The 13,757-nt window shown below is 44.2% G+C and overlaps 2 protein-coding genes across 6 annotated transcripts in view; one reads left to right on the forward strand and one right to left on the reverse strand.

The window, feature by feature from the left end:
* Positions 1-7,221, forward strand: part of CCDC167 (coiled-coil domain containing 167) — a 31,817-nt gene extending 24,596 nt beyond the window's left edge. The window contains exons 3-5 of one of the 2 annotated variants that reach the window (XR_010025369.1): positions 2,053-2,105; positions 6,644-7,132; positions 7,165-7,221. Coding sequence is in view for 1 of the 2 variants with exons in the window: in XM_063124193.1 (XP_062980263.1) it covers positions 2,053-2,105; positions 6,644-6,747 (157 nt within the window). In the remaining variant the exon portion in view is untranslated. The other variant, XM_063124193.1, reaches the window with a different exon arrangement.
* Positions 7,222-7,908: 687 nt separating this feature from the next.
* CMTR1 (cap methyltransferase 1) overlaps positions 7,909-13,757 on the reverse strand; it is a 44,602-nt gene continuing 38,753 nt past the window's right edge. For all 4 annotated transcript variants that reach the window (XM_063124195.1, XM_063124196.1, XM_063124194.1 and 1 more), the window contains one exon: positions 7,909-11,281. In XM_063124195.1, coding sequence (XP_062980265.1) covers positions 11,080-11,281 — 202 coding nt within the window. In that variant the 3' untranslated portion in view covers positions 7,909-11,079. The remainder of the gene's footprint in view (positions 11,282-13,757) is intronic.

Consider the following 13,757-nt stretch of genomic DNA (forward strand, 5'->3'; position numbering starts at 1 on the left):
AAAACCCACCTGTTTCTTGACCAGTGGTGGAATTTGGATCTAGGCTATTCAAAAGCTGTGCCTGGGGATTAATACTGGATCTGCAGCACATTCAGTGATTAAGATTTAGGCCATTCAGCCCTAGAGAGAAGCATGCATTTTGATGTGCCTTGTTCCATTTGTGGTTCCTTGCTGTCTTTCCATAGCGCCAACAGTGTCTTGGGAATCTAATCCACATGTGTCACCTGCGGGGCCACTTCCTCCCACCCTTTTCTTAAGGAAGAACAAGAAACTCAGGCTGCCACTACTGGGGTTTCTTTCCTGCATAAACATTAGTTAAATGCATATGATGTAGTGTTCTTGCCCTGTGCATGGCCCAGTTCCCAGCCTGCATCACTGGCTGTTAGCAACAGGGCAGAGTAAAGCAGTGTGATGCACAGGGCATTAAGCCAGACCTGATGAAGAAGTGGAAAAGAGACCCCTGAGTGGAAAGGGTGCCATCCCTCTTAACATCTCGTTCGGCCCTAGGAGAAAGCACATCGTCCACCTGGAAGAGGCTGGTTAGTTTGGTCACTTATTGAACACATTGCTAAGAATTTGGCTGCCTTTCTAATCCTCAAAGCGTCCGCTGCAGTTTTCCCAATCTCTTTTCGTGCAGTGGGCGTTTAGAAGCTGCTTTAGAATTGGGTGGCTGTGTTTGTTTTCTAGCAGACTGATGTCTCTTTCCTCTGATGTACTTCTAAGCATCCTCCTCTTTTTGCATTTCCCAGCGTTAACACATCCTGTGCTCTTTCCTTAACTCTGCTCTGCAGTCTGGTTTGGCTCCATTTCCACCCTGGCTGCTTGTTTACTCTCCAGGGAAGCAAACCCTATTACACTCACTGCCTTTCCCAACTAGACCACAAAGCAGCTTGCTCGGAACTGGCGGATAATTTGCTGGTGCATGTTTATTTCTAGCCACACGGAAGCTGCTGTAATGGAGCTGTTGCTGCAGGTGCTACTTTCTGGCCATTTGTTTCATCCGCATGCTTTAAACTATGGATTAGTTAATCATCTTGTGCACAGCTAACAGTACAAGCCTTGGACTGGCTCCAATCCTTGGAAAAGGTAACAGAGCTGTTAGAACAGCTTTTCCCAACCTGGCGTCCTCCAGATGTGCTGGACTACAGTTCCCATCATCCCTGGAATGAGGCTAGATTATCCAACCTGATGTGAAAGAGCTGGGCATGTAGAATCATAGAATAGCAGAGTTGGAAGGGGCCTACAAGGCCATCGAATCCAACCCCCTGCTCAATGCAGGAACGTTGTACGTGGAAGTAAACTTAAGATTTTGCACAATTGGCTACACAGAAGTGAATTCCAATCAAGACATTTCATTTTGGATGAAGCAGCGTTGAACCTCTGATGGAGGTTTGAGGAGAGGAAAGGAAAGGGCAAGAATATTTCCTCTGAGGAAAGAGTACCTCTGGGGAACTTCCTTGTATTCAAGGTGACCCCCCCTTCTTGTTTTAGAACCCTGTAGAAGGGGGCAGACTTAGTTGTTGCTCTCACAAACAGCAAATAAAGTAGTAAATTCATGCCTGGACTATACCACATCAGATTGTAAATGGAGAAATCACATAATGTTCCTGCATGGAGTTTAAAAAACAAAACTCTTCACAAGTCTGAGAGAAGACAAGACTAGGACCCTTCCCCGGGACATACCCATTTTTGTGTGGAGAAGCGTTCAGTCATACGAGCGCCCACCAAACATAAGATCATCAGAAGAGCCCTGCTGGATCAGACCAAGGGTCCATCTAGTCCAGCACTCTGTTCACACAGTGGCCAACCAGCCGTCGGCCAGGGACCAACAAAGCAGGACATGGTGCAACAGCACCCTCCCACCCATGTTCCCCAGCTGGTTGGAGTGGTACAGTCCAGACACAGGTTTGCCACCTAGTCTGCAGTTTGTGAGAACTAACTTGAGTTTTAGTCTATGTGCCAGAGGACCCTCTCGAGTAGGGATGGGAAGACTTTTGTTTTACTTGACTACTTCTTCCAGATTGTCTAACCATCTTCCTCACATCCTTGCAGAGAGTCACTGGAGAGAGAGAAAAACCTGCTAGCAACCAAAGCTGAAGCTTATGGTAAGAAATGCATTCTAGTAGATTTGCAGCTTTTAGGGATGCTGCTGGAGGATCGTGGGGGCTGCTGGTGCCAGGAGCACATTTCTCCAGCTCTGGCTGGTGTGCCAGCTGTGCCCTTTCCTAGGAAGGCCTCCCAGCCTGCTCATCTTGAGCGTTTTACAGATACTTCCCGTGTTGTTCAACTGTCCTTCCACTATCACTAGCTTAATTTTCAAGGGGCAGCAATGGTAGAGCATCATTAGAATTTATGTATATCTTGGCAAATCTGTATAGTAATAATACTTATGGAAAGTGCTGTATAAACACTAAGGAGTCAAAGCACTTTACATACATTTTCAATCATTCTTACGCTATCTAGAGCTGGCCGGTGTTATTATCCCCATGTTACCGATTTGGGAGAGGGTGGAGCAGCTGTGGATAAGTGATGCTCTCCTAAGGGCGCCTAATAAAGTACATGAGTTTTGAAGCAGATTCTTCTGCTGATTCTCTTAACCCCTCACTCTGCTGCACTGCTCCAGGGGAAACATAACTATGAACTTAAATACAGCTCCAGCCTTTTGCACTTGCACAGGAGAGGTGCGGTTCCTGTCACTTTTGCATCTAATATTTTTGAATGCTGTGGGATGCTTTTGGCCTGTTCTCCAAAAAAGTAATTTTAGTTCCCCTTATATTTGCCAGTAAAAACACACACACACCAAAAAACCTACACCCTTAACAGTGAAGAGAGAACGTTCTTTTAACGAAGCCTTACAAATTAAGGCCATTAACCTCCTTCATAAAACAGGCTACAGGCTGTACCTTCAGACGCAAGAGGCCAAACACTGTTCATTGCAAAGAAATCCTGCACTGTGTTTGCTTTGTACTAAAGGAGATGCAAGACTTCTGTCAAATCTTGCCCATCAAAGGGAGCTGAGAATTAGTGATCCCATCTGAGGACCTGGCTTCTGCAGGCTTGGATTTGTTTTGTATGTAAAGATTCTAAAAAAGGAAGTAGTTTTACAGTAACTAGGCTTTTAACTTCTAGTGCCCCCAGTGAGAAAATAAAAAGGTGCTTACATTAAATCTCTTCTGCATCAAACATTGAAAAGCATAGACAGAGTACCCTCCTGATAAGAAAATGGCCCTTGAGAAATTGAGTTAAGTGTTCTCTCTTGCGGGAACTGTTATGGGAATGAAAGCATATATGTGACAGAGAAAAAGGGGAAACGGTTTGGATAAAGCTTTTGGTAAAGGAGATTCTACATGTTTAGCAGGATGTTTATTTTGCACTTTGTGCGGGTGCAAAGTCCTGTCCTATGTAGGTGTATGGTAGCATCCTAGGTCCGAGAGGTAATTGGCAGACAGAGCTGCAATAAGCAATTGGCAGAGACAGCAGGCAGTGGTTCCAGGAGGAAGCCAATACAGCTTAATTAGGGCAAACAAAAACACAGGAAACCCAGCAGCACCTGGAAGCAATGACATCAAGGGATGCAAGTTGCTGGGGGAGAATGAAAATGTCTTTCCCTGTTTGTCATCATAGCAGGAGAACTCCATTTCCCCAACATCATCCTCAGTGTCGTGTGATGGGGAAATGCCATTCTTCCCTCAGTTAGGCACATCCATTACATTTGAAACAGAGGTGTATACCATATTGCACAAGGATTGGTTACTGCCCATGATACCACTATTTCTGAGTGACATTCTTTCTCTCTCTAGATTTTCTGGGTAAGTTTTATGCTTTCATGATTCCACACACCCACCCCCCCCCCCCGCTCTATAGGCTGAGTGATTCCCCACTGTATTAATAGAGCCTTTTGAAGTGCAAGAAAAGGAAGCCAGGGTGGCTACCCTCTTTGCCAAGGCTCTCTCTTGCCACGTTGCAGCCTTTAGTCCTAGTTCTAGACTATTTAATCCTGCTCTGCAATACATATATATAGTCTTAAAGAAAGAAAGGTTGCAGAGAGGCAGTCTCCTCTGCAACAAGTCTACAATACTACTAGCCTCGACTGGATGTGTGCTCCTTTAATCCTTGCTCTTTTGCCTGCTTTCTGGAAAGGCCCCAGTAATAATTCCTTGGTTAGCTCCCGATCTATCCTTGACTATTTGGGTTGTGCTGCCACCTGCTGGATTATTGTAAATCTCAATTGTACCGACCTTTCTTTTCTTCCCTTATCTGGATTTGAAAATAACCTCAGGGCCATGTCTCATAAAGCCATTGCAAACTTTTAAATACATAAAGGTCTACACCTAAAGATGTGAAAGCGGCACACTCGTGTTTGCAAACCCAAGTGCATAGCACAGAGGTCAACTCACCAGGGAGCTGTGATGGAGTGCGGCTGGGTCCCTGTTGAGTTTACATTCTGTGGAAAACCCTGATTTGGCAATGTGTAAAATGCCCCTTGGCATTAGAAAGGCCCCAGTAGGATCACAGCCTCTGGTTGCAGTAAAGGTCCTACTATTATTCATGATAAATGCCTGAAAGTCTTTAAAAAATATATCTTCAACGGAATGACATTTCATAGCCGCCTTGCCACAGCATATGTATCAAGAACAGTTCAGCACTGGAAGGTTCTTCCTAATGTTTTTCTCCAGCATTCAAGGGCAGGGCAGGGCAGGGAGCTGTGTGCCATGTTGTCGCAAGGAGAAGCATCCCATAATAACGTAGTTGCAATGGGAGCTCCCCTTCAGCCAAGGGGCTAGAGTCTGTTTGCCTGTGTTCTAATGCGCGGGGCTCATCTTGTAAAGCTGCCTCCATCGGGGAGCTGGCAAATACAAAGGGACGTCCGCCTGAGCTGTTGTATTAACACCCAAGCCTACCCATTAAAATCACACTCCTCTAGCAGTCGCCCGCTGCGCTGCGCTCTGACCTCTGCCGCCAAGGCAGTCAGCCACAATGATTCTATTGTCACATAAGCAGTCCCTGCAGTCTCACCTCTCTCAGGAATTACAAAAGCACCAAAATTGTCTCTGAATAAGCTTGACTGCTGCATAGGAGAAGAGAGTAGGTGTACAACAGCAGCTGCAGTGCAGCTGTTGAATAGCCTTTGACTTAATCTTGAGCTAGGTTTAATTTATCACATTTATATCCCATCCTCCCTCCTCCAAGGATCTCAGGATTATCCCACTTTATGCTCACATAGTCAGTTAGGCTGAGATGCCCAATACAGACTGGACCCTCAGCTCTGGGGACTGGCCAGGCTTGTCAGACCTGCAGGGAACTCACACAGCTGTTTCTTCTGAAGAATTAGCAGAAGTGCACACCTTCTTTGTAAAGTAACCAAGCTGCCAGGCAACATAGACACTCCACTTTTTATAGTCAGCAAGGACATGTTGGATCTAAAGATAAACAGCCTAGAAAATGCTATACGCAATTCAGAGTGGTCCTGCGGTTAAGTCAGTGAAGCTTACATCAACCAATAATTATTTTTGCAGCGACAGGTTTGCCTCTGCTTAAGGTAGTCTTATGACCCACACATCAATAAATAAAACGTTTATATTCATCTGTCAGGTTAGATAATTATACAACTAATTGCTTTTAGCCTAACCTTCCAAGTTGCACAGAGTTCTTTTACAGGTAGATCTAAGAGTCTTGGCTCTAAGGAGTCATAAGAATGTTGCGATTCCTGCTTAAAGATTCCTGGGCATCTCAAAAGTTTGTCTCTTCTCCTCATCCCACCCTTTGTCTTAAGTAACTGGACTAGCAAAACATTGTTTTGACCGTTTGAGATGCTATCTCAAGTATGCTTCCGTTGAGACAGATATTTTATTCTCACACACCAAAAGGAATCCTACCATCACAATCCTCTGTTATTTCATGGATTAAATTAAAGCCTCATATTTGGGTTGTGTGCAAGAGCCCTTTTCTTTTGTCCTCTGGTATCCCTGAAAGGATTAAGCAGAAGCTACAGGCTGATTGTGAAAGTCATGTCAGTGAACCAGGTCTAATTGTATAGGGAGTCTCTGTACATCTGAAGCCCCCCACCACCACCAAAATGGAGACCATTATTTTTATTCCATTTTTGTAAAGCAGTATGGAAATCTCAGGCAGGCACACATCAAGTGTGAAGTGAAACCTTAACACAGTGCTTAGAACAAGGCCTCTAGACTCTGACTTGACATTTATTCCAGTCTGTTATTATGTTTCAGGCCCTGTCGTATTATTATTATTATTATTATTATTATTATTATTATTATTATTATTATTATTATTATTATTATTTTATTGGTTTGAAGAAGTTATCCACCTGCAAGGTATGCAGCAGAAAAAAAGGAGCACATATTTGTAATAAGAAAAATGCAACCCCCATTCCAAAGGGCAGTTGAAAACCTTAAAGAACATTAAAAGGGTTATACGCTTCAAGTTCTACAGCAGTAGTTGGTAGAGGCAGCACTGAAAGAAATAGAAAATGCCTGTGGTAGTTGGCCACTGCATGGGACTGCTTGAGAGATGTTGAAAATCCTGATTCTGACAGATTCGTGGTAAGAAATTTGAGGCTTTGACTGTCCTATTTTGAAGTGAAAGTAGCACCTTGACTGTGTTTTGTTTTTTCTTCTTTCAGAGAAAGAATTAAAAGTGCTTCGCCGTGAGAATCGCAAGATCGTCGTGCTCTCAGCAGCCATTGTGCTGTTGGTTGTCGTAGTTTACACCTGCTGGACAATGTAACAGCTGGTTGCAGAGATCTGCTAATGATTTCACTAGGATACCTCTTTCCTCCCTCACCAGACTGTCTCATGGGTGTGATCAGCTTTCCAAGCCAATGAATTGTGACACCTCTAATTCACCATAGGAAATCCTCACCATCAACATCTGAGGAAAATTAAAACAGCACAAGGCAGTTTTGGAGAAGAGGCTGAAGTTTGGTTGGAGCCCTCCAATTGGCCACTAGGGAAGTGAGGGCCTTTACAGGAGTGGCACCCTAGAAATGGAACAGCTTTCCTAGAGAGATTCACCTGGTGCCATTTTATGGGGTTTTTTTCAGTGCCAAGAGAAGACAGTTCTATTCACACAGGCCTTTTAAATAACTTAATAATCTGGGTCTCTCAGTAACGTGTATTTTAATTATGTCTTCATTTTTAATAGTATTTATTGTATGATGGATTCTTTTACAGCAGGGGTGCAGAACCTCAGGTCTAGGGGATAAATCTGGCCCCCTCCAGTGTTCCTCAGATGGCCATGCCCCTCCCCACAGTGCCAAAGGCATTGTGCAGTCCCGTCCATCTGTACTCCCATTCCAAAAGCCTGAGATGGCTCCTCTAAGGCTTAGTTCCTGGCAGTAAGAGCTTTAAGCTACAATGTGTGCTGGTATCTTTGGCCCTGCCCACCACTGGAATACAGCCCCCAAGAGCTTCTCCAAAATGGATTTCGCCCCTCGGACTGAAAGAGATTCTGCACCACTATTTTATGGGGTATCCATATAAACACAGTTAATAAATGCACATTTATTCTAAGTGGAATACTCAAGGAATGGTTCCATTTGCCTTCATTTAAGAAACTACCCAAGTGTAAACAGCCCCTTGAACTGTTCCAGTGTCAGGCCTTTTGAAGATGAAAACTTCTTTATTTAAATAAGGCTTTTCTCCAAGTAAGCCTCCCCAGTCTCCCTCTCTTCCCTTTCCCACATCCTTCCACTTTCCTCTGCTGCTGCCCATGTAGAGGTGGAACTCCTGTAGGCAGCACAGGACATGAGGGCTTCCTGGGGGTAGCAGGGCAGGGAGCATGCTAACCAATCCCAAAACTTGAATAAATACTGCCCTTAAGCTCAGAAGGGGGTCATCTGCCTTCTACTTCCCTTCTGTTGCTGCCTAAACAAATAATAGTGCCAAGTAAAAAGGCTGAATTAGTTTATGTATTTGTATAACAGAGTTCAACAGAATGGTCCATCTTCTGCAGACCAAAGTGAGTTTGATATGATAATTATGATAATGGGTGAATGGTAGGAACGTGCTGATAGGTTTCAATAGCTGAAACGATCTGTATTCTTATACAAGCTAAAGCAGTCAGCATTCACAAACTACCAGGGTTTATCTAAACTCAGAGAAGGCGGCAAGATGAGCAGATCACAGCCTCTCTATTCACATTTCTTTAAGAAAATATTCAGGCCGGAGCAAGGTTTTCTTCCTCGGGCCAGTGTGCACAGCAGAGCTCTGGGAAATTCATCTCAGCCAAGAACAAAGGATATTTCTGAATTATAAGGATTGTATTGGCAATGCACAGACGAAAAAGGAAGAGAAATAACCACAAGTGATACACAGCTTCACAGAACACATTGTGTAAACATTCCTTTCAGCAAGACATTTTTGACCTTCTCCCCGCTGTGGGCTGGTAGGAGAACAGGCGAGGGCAGGTTGAATTACCCACAGGGACATTCCATTCTTTTTAATATCCCCTCCATGCTAAGGGTATTTCTGCTCTGAATTACCAAAAAGAAGTCATTCTCAAATACTGAAATTAAGCTGTTAGGGTCTTTGTCCTCTTCAGGCATGCAGCCTTTAAAGAGTTAGATTTTGAAATGCCTTAAAAAGCCAGAGACCCTAGTAGTATACTTCGGAATGGAAGAATCTTGACCCCAAGATGACATTGCAGCCTTTACTAACAGCAATTCCCAGCCCTACAGAAAAGGAACAACAGCTATATAGCAGTGGTGAATAAAGTGAGGGCAGACATTTCCGATATTATTGTGCCTCCCAATACATGACCTTCCTTTGCCTCTTACTCTCCAATAATATAGAGAACAAAACAGGGGCCCTGGTCTTGCGGCAGTATCTTCTTTCTGAAAGACTCTATGCCAGCATGCAAGGAGGTCCTGAGCTGGGAACATGCCCCTGAAAAATCAAGAACACTCACTGTCAGTTACAGTAACGAATCAAGAGCAAAATGGTTCATTTTGGCTTATCAGATATCACATGAGGCTCATAAAAGTAGGTGGCTCAAAATCTCATCCTGCTGCTCCTTAAAACAAATACTTTTTAAAACCAATACTATGAAGTTCACATTGGAGGCATTGCAGGTTAATGATTTACCATTGTCTCTTCCCACTTGAACTAAAGCATCTCTTAATGAGTTGAGGTTAAGCTTGCCCTGTATTCTGCCCAGGCTTCAGACAAAGACCCAGGAAGGCAATCGGATTTGAAACCTGGCCATTCCTGTCAAAATCAACTTGAAAGCAGAATATTAGCTTTGGGGCTACGTACTGCATACTGGACTCCAATGATGAACCTCCAATATAAAGCGGCCTCCCCTGCTGATGCCTGATCCACAGAAACTAAACCCTTTCTACAAGGAGGGCAGCTTTAAATTCCAAATTAGAATTGCTTCCATTACCATTTTCCAGTAAAGGAATCTAGAAACAAGGGGCAATCATAAAAAGCACTGATAATTAAAGTGAAGTCTGAACATCTGTTGACCTTGAATAGGCTCAGAAGGCTGGACCTATTCACTCTTGACTGGGATTCACTCAAATTCAACGAACAGCACAAGATCATAGGAACTACTTATAAGGAGGCTTATTTGGGATTGCGTGCAATTTAAAATGGGCTCTGTGTTGCCCAGTTTGGATAGAGCTGTACCTTGCCTAGAAACTTATATTTCCCCACATCTGAACTCTGTATCCCTTGTCCATTTCTTGTTCTGGCTGCTTAGATCTGAGAGGGGCTGAGACTTGGATGGTGCTTTCAGTTATAGGAGGTTTCACAAATTATTTAAGGCACAACCTAGCCAAACCCTGCCTCGAGTCAATGTTCCCTTCTTGCCAACATGGGCAAATATTTCAGTGACTTCACCAATTCTAGAGCCTTTTGCTGTATATTAATGGCTGGCTCACATTAGAAAACAGTACCCAGGTTTTCCGAAGATCCTTAATAAAATGACAACATGGGGAAAGCACAATCTTGCTCTTTCAGCTGGCCTCCTGGCCTCAGCACCTGGGAACCCAAGTGCTGAAATACAGCTTGCAAAGGCAGAGGTTACATTGTAAGGGTAATTAGAGAAAATATGAATGATTCCCTAGTCACAGTTCCGTGACTTCATTCCAGACAGAATTTTTGATCTAGACATACAGAAGTTTCCCTTCCCTAGTTTAAGATTTAAAAAGACCACGAGGAAGCGATCTCTCCCCAAGAGGGCTGGCTGTTACACTGGATCAATCCATACGCTTCTCAAAAGCACCAATCCTCTAAACCCCAAACTTCCCCAACTTTCTGAGCAAAGGAAAACCATTGGGTATGCCTCAAGCACAGACAAAGGCACAACATCTTCCTAGATCTAGTCAGAGCCTGTGGATTTCAAAAATGAAACTGCTTGGGGTTGCATACCTGCATGTGGGGAGTGGGAAAGAGCATAACAGATTTACTTTGCATAGAAGCATAACATCCAACTTTGAACAGAGTCACAAGACACTGTTGGCAATAAGTACACCTAAACTATTACAATCAAGACCTTAATTGCTCTGATTTCTTCTTGCTAAGACACCAGCACCCCCAGGCTGGAGCCACACGCAAAGGAGACAGGTATTGCAAGAGTCAGAACTTCTCAATGGGCTCACACTAAGCGCAACATGCAGAGAGGAACCAAGAGATGAAAGCGAGGCCATTAAAAACACCTACTCTTCCCTCTGTCCACATTTCCCCACTTGAGCAGACTTGTCGGCAGCCACGTAGTCCTCCACTCTTACAGATGCTACCGGGGAGCTGTGTGCATCCTCTTCTTTGCTGTGCTACCTGCTACATGGGAGTCCAAATGCCAGGTGTTCAAAGCACGGGTGGGAAAAGCCCTAGAAAGGTATGGTGAGGATCAATCCAGAAGAATGTCCACTGCTCCAGGAGTCTTGCCTCTATGGAACCAGCAGCATAAGCTGCCCGGAGCAGACGCTTATGTACAGTGCTATTTTGCAGTCTGAAGACTTGTTCCATTGGTTTTGCATTGAGTCCCCTACCACCCGATCTGGCCGTGACAACAGTTTTCCTTCATGGCTCACTAAGTGCTTAGAAGAAACTCGTTCTAATCGGCTGCTGAAGATTCCAACCGAGGCTCATTCCCTGGCCCCCAGGACCTGATGAGAGACTGGTCGTAGGGTGAATGTTGTCTGATGAAGGATAAAACTGCTTCTTTGGATAGCTTCTCCAGATCTTCCCTTTTTTGAGAGTCGTGCACTTTAACGCCATCCCCCCATTCCCAGAAGAGGCGACCAAAGTAACAAATGCTGTGGATAAAGAAGATAAGAAATCAGCACAGAAAACTGACCCGAGTGATGGAGGCAGACTGTATACATACAGATATATAGATATATCGCCTTCCAACCCCTGGTTGCAGGGCAAAGACCTCTGCTTGAGTCACTGATGAAGAAGGAATGCAAGTCAAAATGGACGGTATCAGGTTAAATGAGCCTGACGCAGAATAAGGCAGGTCTTTAGGGTCAACCTTCATAGGCCACACAGGTGCTCTTTTTGAAGACATTTGGTGGTGTGTGTGTGTGTACAAGAGGATCTCAGAGAAACCTAGGGGGAGTCCACACGTCGTACTGAGGCCATGCGGCCCCAGTGCACCCTGAAAACGATCGTGTAGCTTGCCTGTAAAAGAGACGAGGAAGAGGCGTCCTTGCCGCCGCCACCCACCTCCCTCCTCGCTGGCTGGCTCAGAGCTCGGCAGAAAAAGGAGGGGTGGAGAGCTTCTTCCGCTTTCCACCCCGCCTTCTTCCGGCGAGGAGGGAGGTGGGTGGCGGCGGCGGCAAGGCCGCCTCTTCCTCGTCTCTTTTACAGGCAAGCTACACGATCGTTTTCGGGATGCACTGGGGGCGGATGGAAGCGCCCTGAGTACAACGTGTGGATTCCCCCCCAGATTAGGTACTAAATCATCTCTAGTGATTTTTTAAAACCTGACTGAATGCCAAACAGGCTCAAATGCTGTGTACAATTTGATACAAATTAGTATGTTATTTCTTATTGTTACATTTGAATATTTTGTAATATTCTGACAAAGATGGTCCCCAAGCATCCCTTCTCCCTTTGCTACCATGATGGGTGAGTAAAGGAAAAAGCAAAGGAAAAGTGAAGGACATGGGGAGTACAAGAATATCCCCTCACTACTCAAAGCCTGGCTAGATGACTGACTCTTCAGCCAGACTTTGCTGCACATTTTCCCAAGTTGTTCATTGGCTTTTCTGCAGAAATATTATACTGTGACGTGACATAGCTGAGGCTCAGTCCTGGATGAGGGAATTTCAGACTTACAGGCTGCATCTCTATCTGCTGGGCCTTCTGTGTTATGCAGTTTTCTCGGCTGCCTCCAAAGTAAACATTCAAGCAGCCCACACAGGCTTACCTTCTGCTGCTTCTAGCAACTGGATGCAGCTGATAAGGTACTTCATTTATACTACGGCCATGTCTTTGTTTCACACTGCATTGATGCAGTAGGCATTATGGCAGACTTAGCAAGAGGGAGAAGGGATCTGCTGGTTAACTCTAAAGTGGGAATGTTCATCTTATGCAGGAGTACTGGAAGTCAGTCATATGGTAAAACAAAAGTTTTGCTACTTTTACACCTATGGCTTAAGAGAAGGCCTAACTCTGCCAAGACCATCGATCATTTCTGCATGATACAAAAACTAAAGGGCTGCTGCTGCAGACAGAGACACCCCAGTGAGGCCTATAAAAAGAAGTTGTTTTAAGAGAAACAGCCTTAGTATGGCCTCGAGTCAAAACACTGACTAGAAGGAGAGAATCAATGTCTTTTGAGTGGGAAGGAAGGGAAACCAAACACACACAGAGCTAAAATATATATATATATATATATATTTAGGCTTCTTCTAGAGTGAGGAAAAAGAGGTAATCTCGCAAGGATCCATAAAAGGCTTTACAGGAGACTTCAGAAGGTCCAGCAATCAGAACGGACACAGCAGGAGCCGTAGCAACACTGACTGCTCAGCAAACTTGACATTTTAGATAAAAAAAAGTTTAGTACATTCTAACATTTATTTATTTTTTAAACACCTTCTCTTGGATCTGTCACACTGTCACCTGCCTGGGCTCAGAATCTCTTCCTAGTTTGCTGTTTTCTCATGCTGGAGAAAAACTCAGTACCTAATTGTCACAGACACAGCAGCCTTCGAGTCCAACAATTACTGTCATTTAATATTCACAGCCTATTTAGCTACACTGTTCTAAGGGAGTGATATTAGCAATGTGACAAGAAAACACATCAGCATCCAATTACAGCAACATTAAAGCTCACAAATGATAATGCAATGCATCCGTTGTCAAAATCACACACAAGCTTTTCCTTCTCATTGTTTTTAGAGCCATGCTTAAGTTTTCTGCCGAAATGCTGTCATGGGATATATGTAATGTGGGGGTAGAGGGTGGAAAGAAGTTTGTGAAAGCAATTTATTTTATTTATTTATTTATTTATTTATTTATTATATAAATAAATGAGTTACTGCTCTCTGCCTGCTTAGCGAGCTGACAAAAGGAATTCAGAGGGCCCCCGCAGTTTCTCTCAAAACCCATCGGTGCAAGAAAGGTGGAAACTAGAAGTGAGTGAGCAGGACTTCCCAGGTCTCAGGCACTCTCAGATCGGAGAGCTAGGCTGGCTTTTTTTGGAGAAGTGAAGGGGGTTGGTTTCTCTCCTTTCCTGAGCTTTTGCAGAAGACACTTCTTGTACATTCTGCAGAAGCTCAGCAC

The sequence above is a fragment of the Elgaria multicarinata genome, chromosome 4 (genome assembly GCF_023053635.1).
Source record: "Elgaria multicarinata webbii isolate HBS135686 ecotype San Diego chromosome 4, rElgMul1.1.pri, whole genome shotgun sequence".
NCBI classification, from domain to species: Eukaryota; Metazoa; Chordata; class Lepidosauria; order Squamata; family Anguidae; genus Elgaria; species Elgaria multicarinata.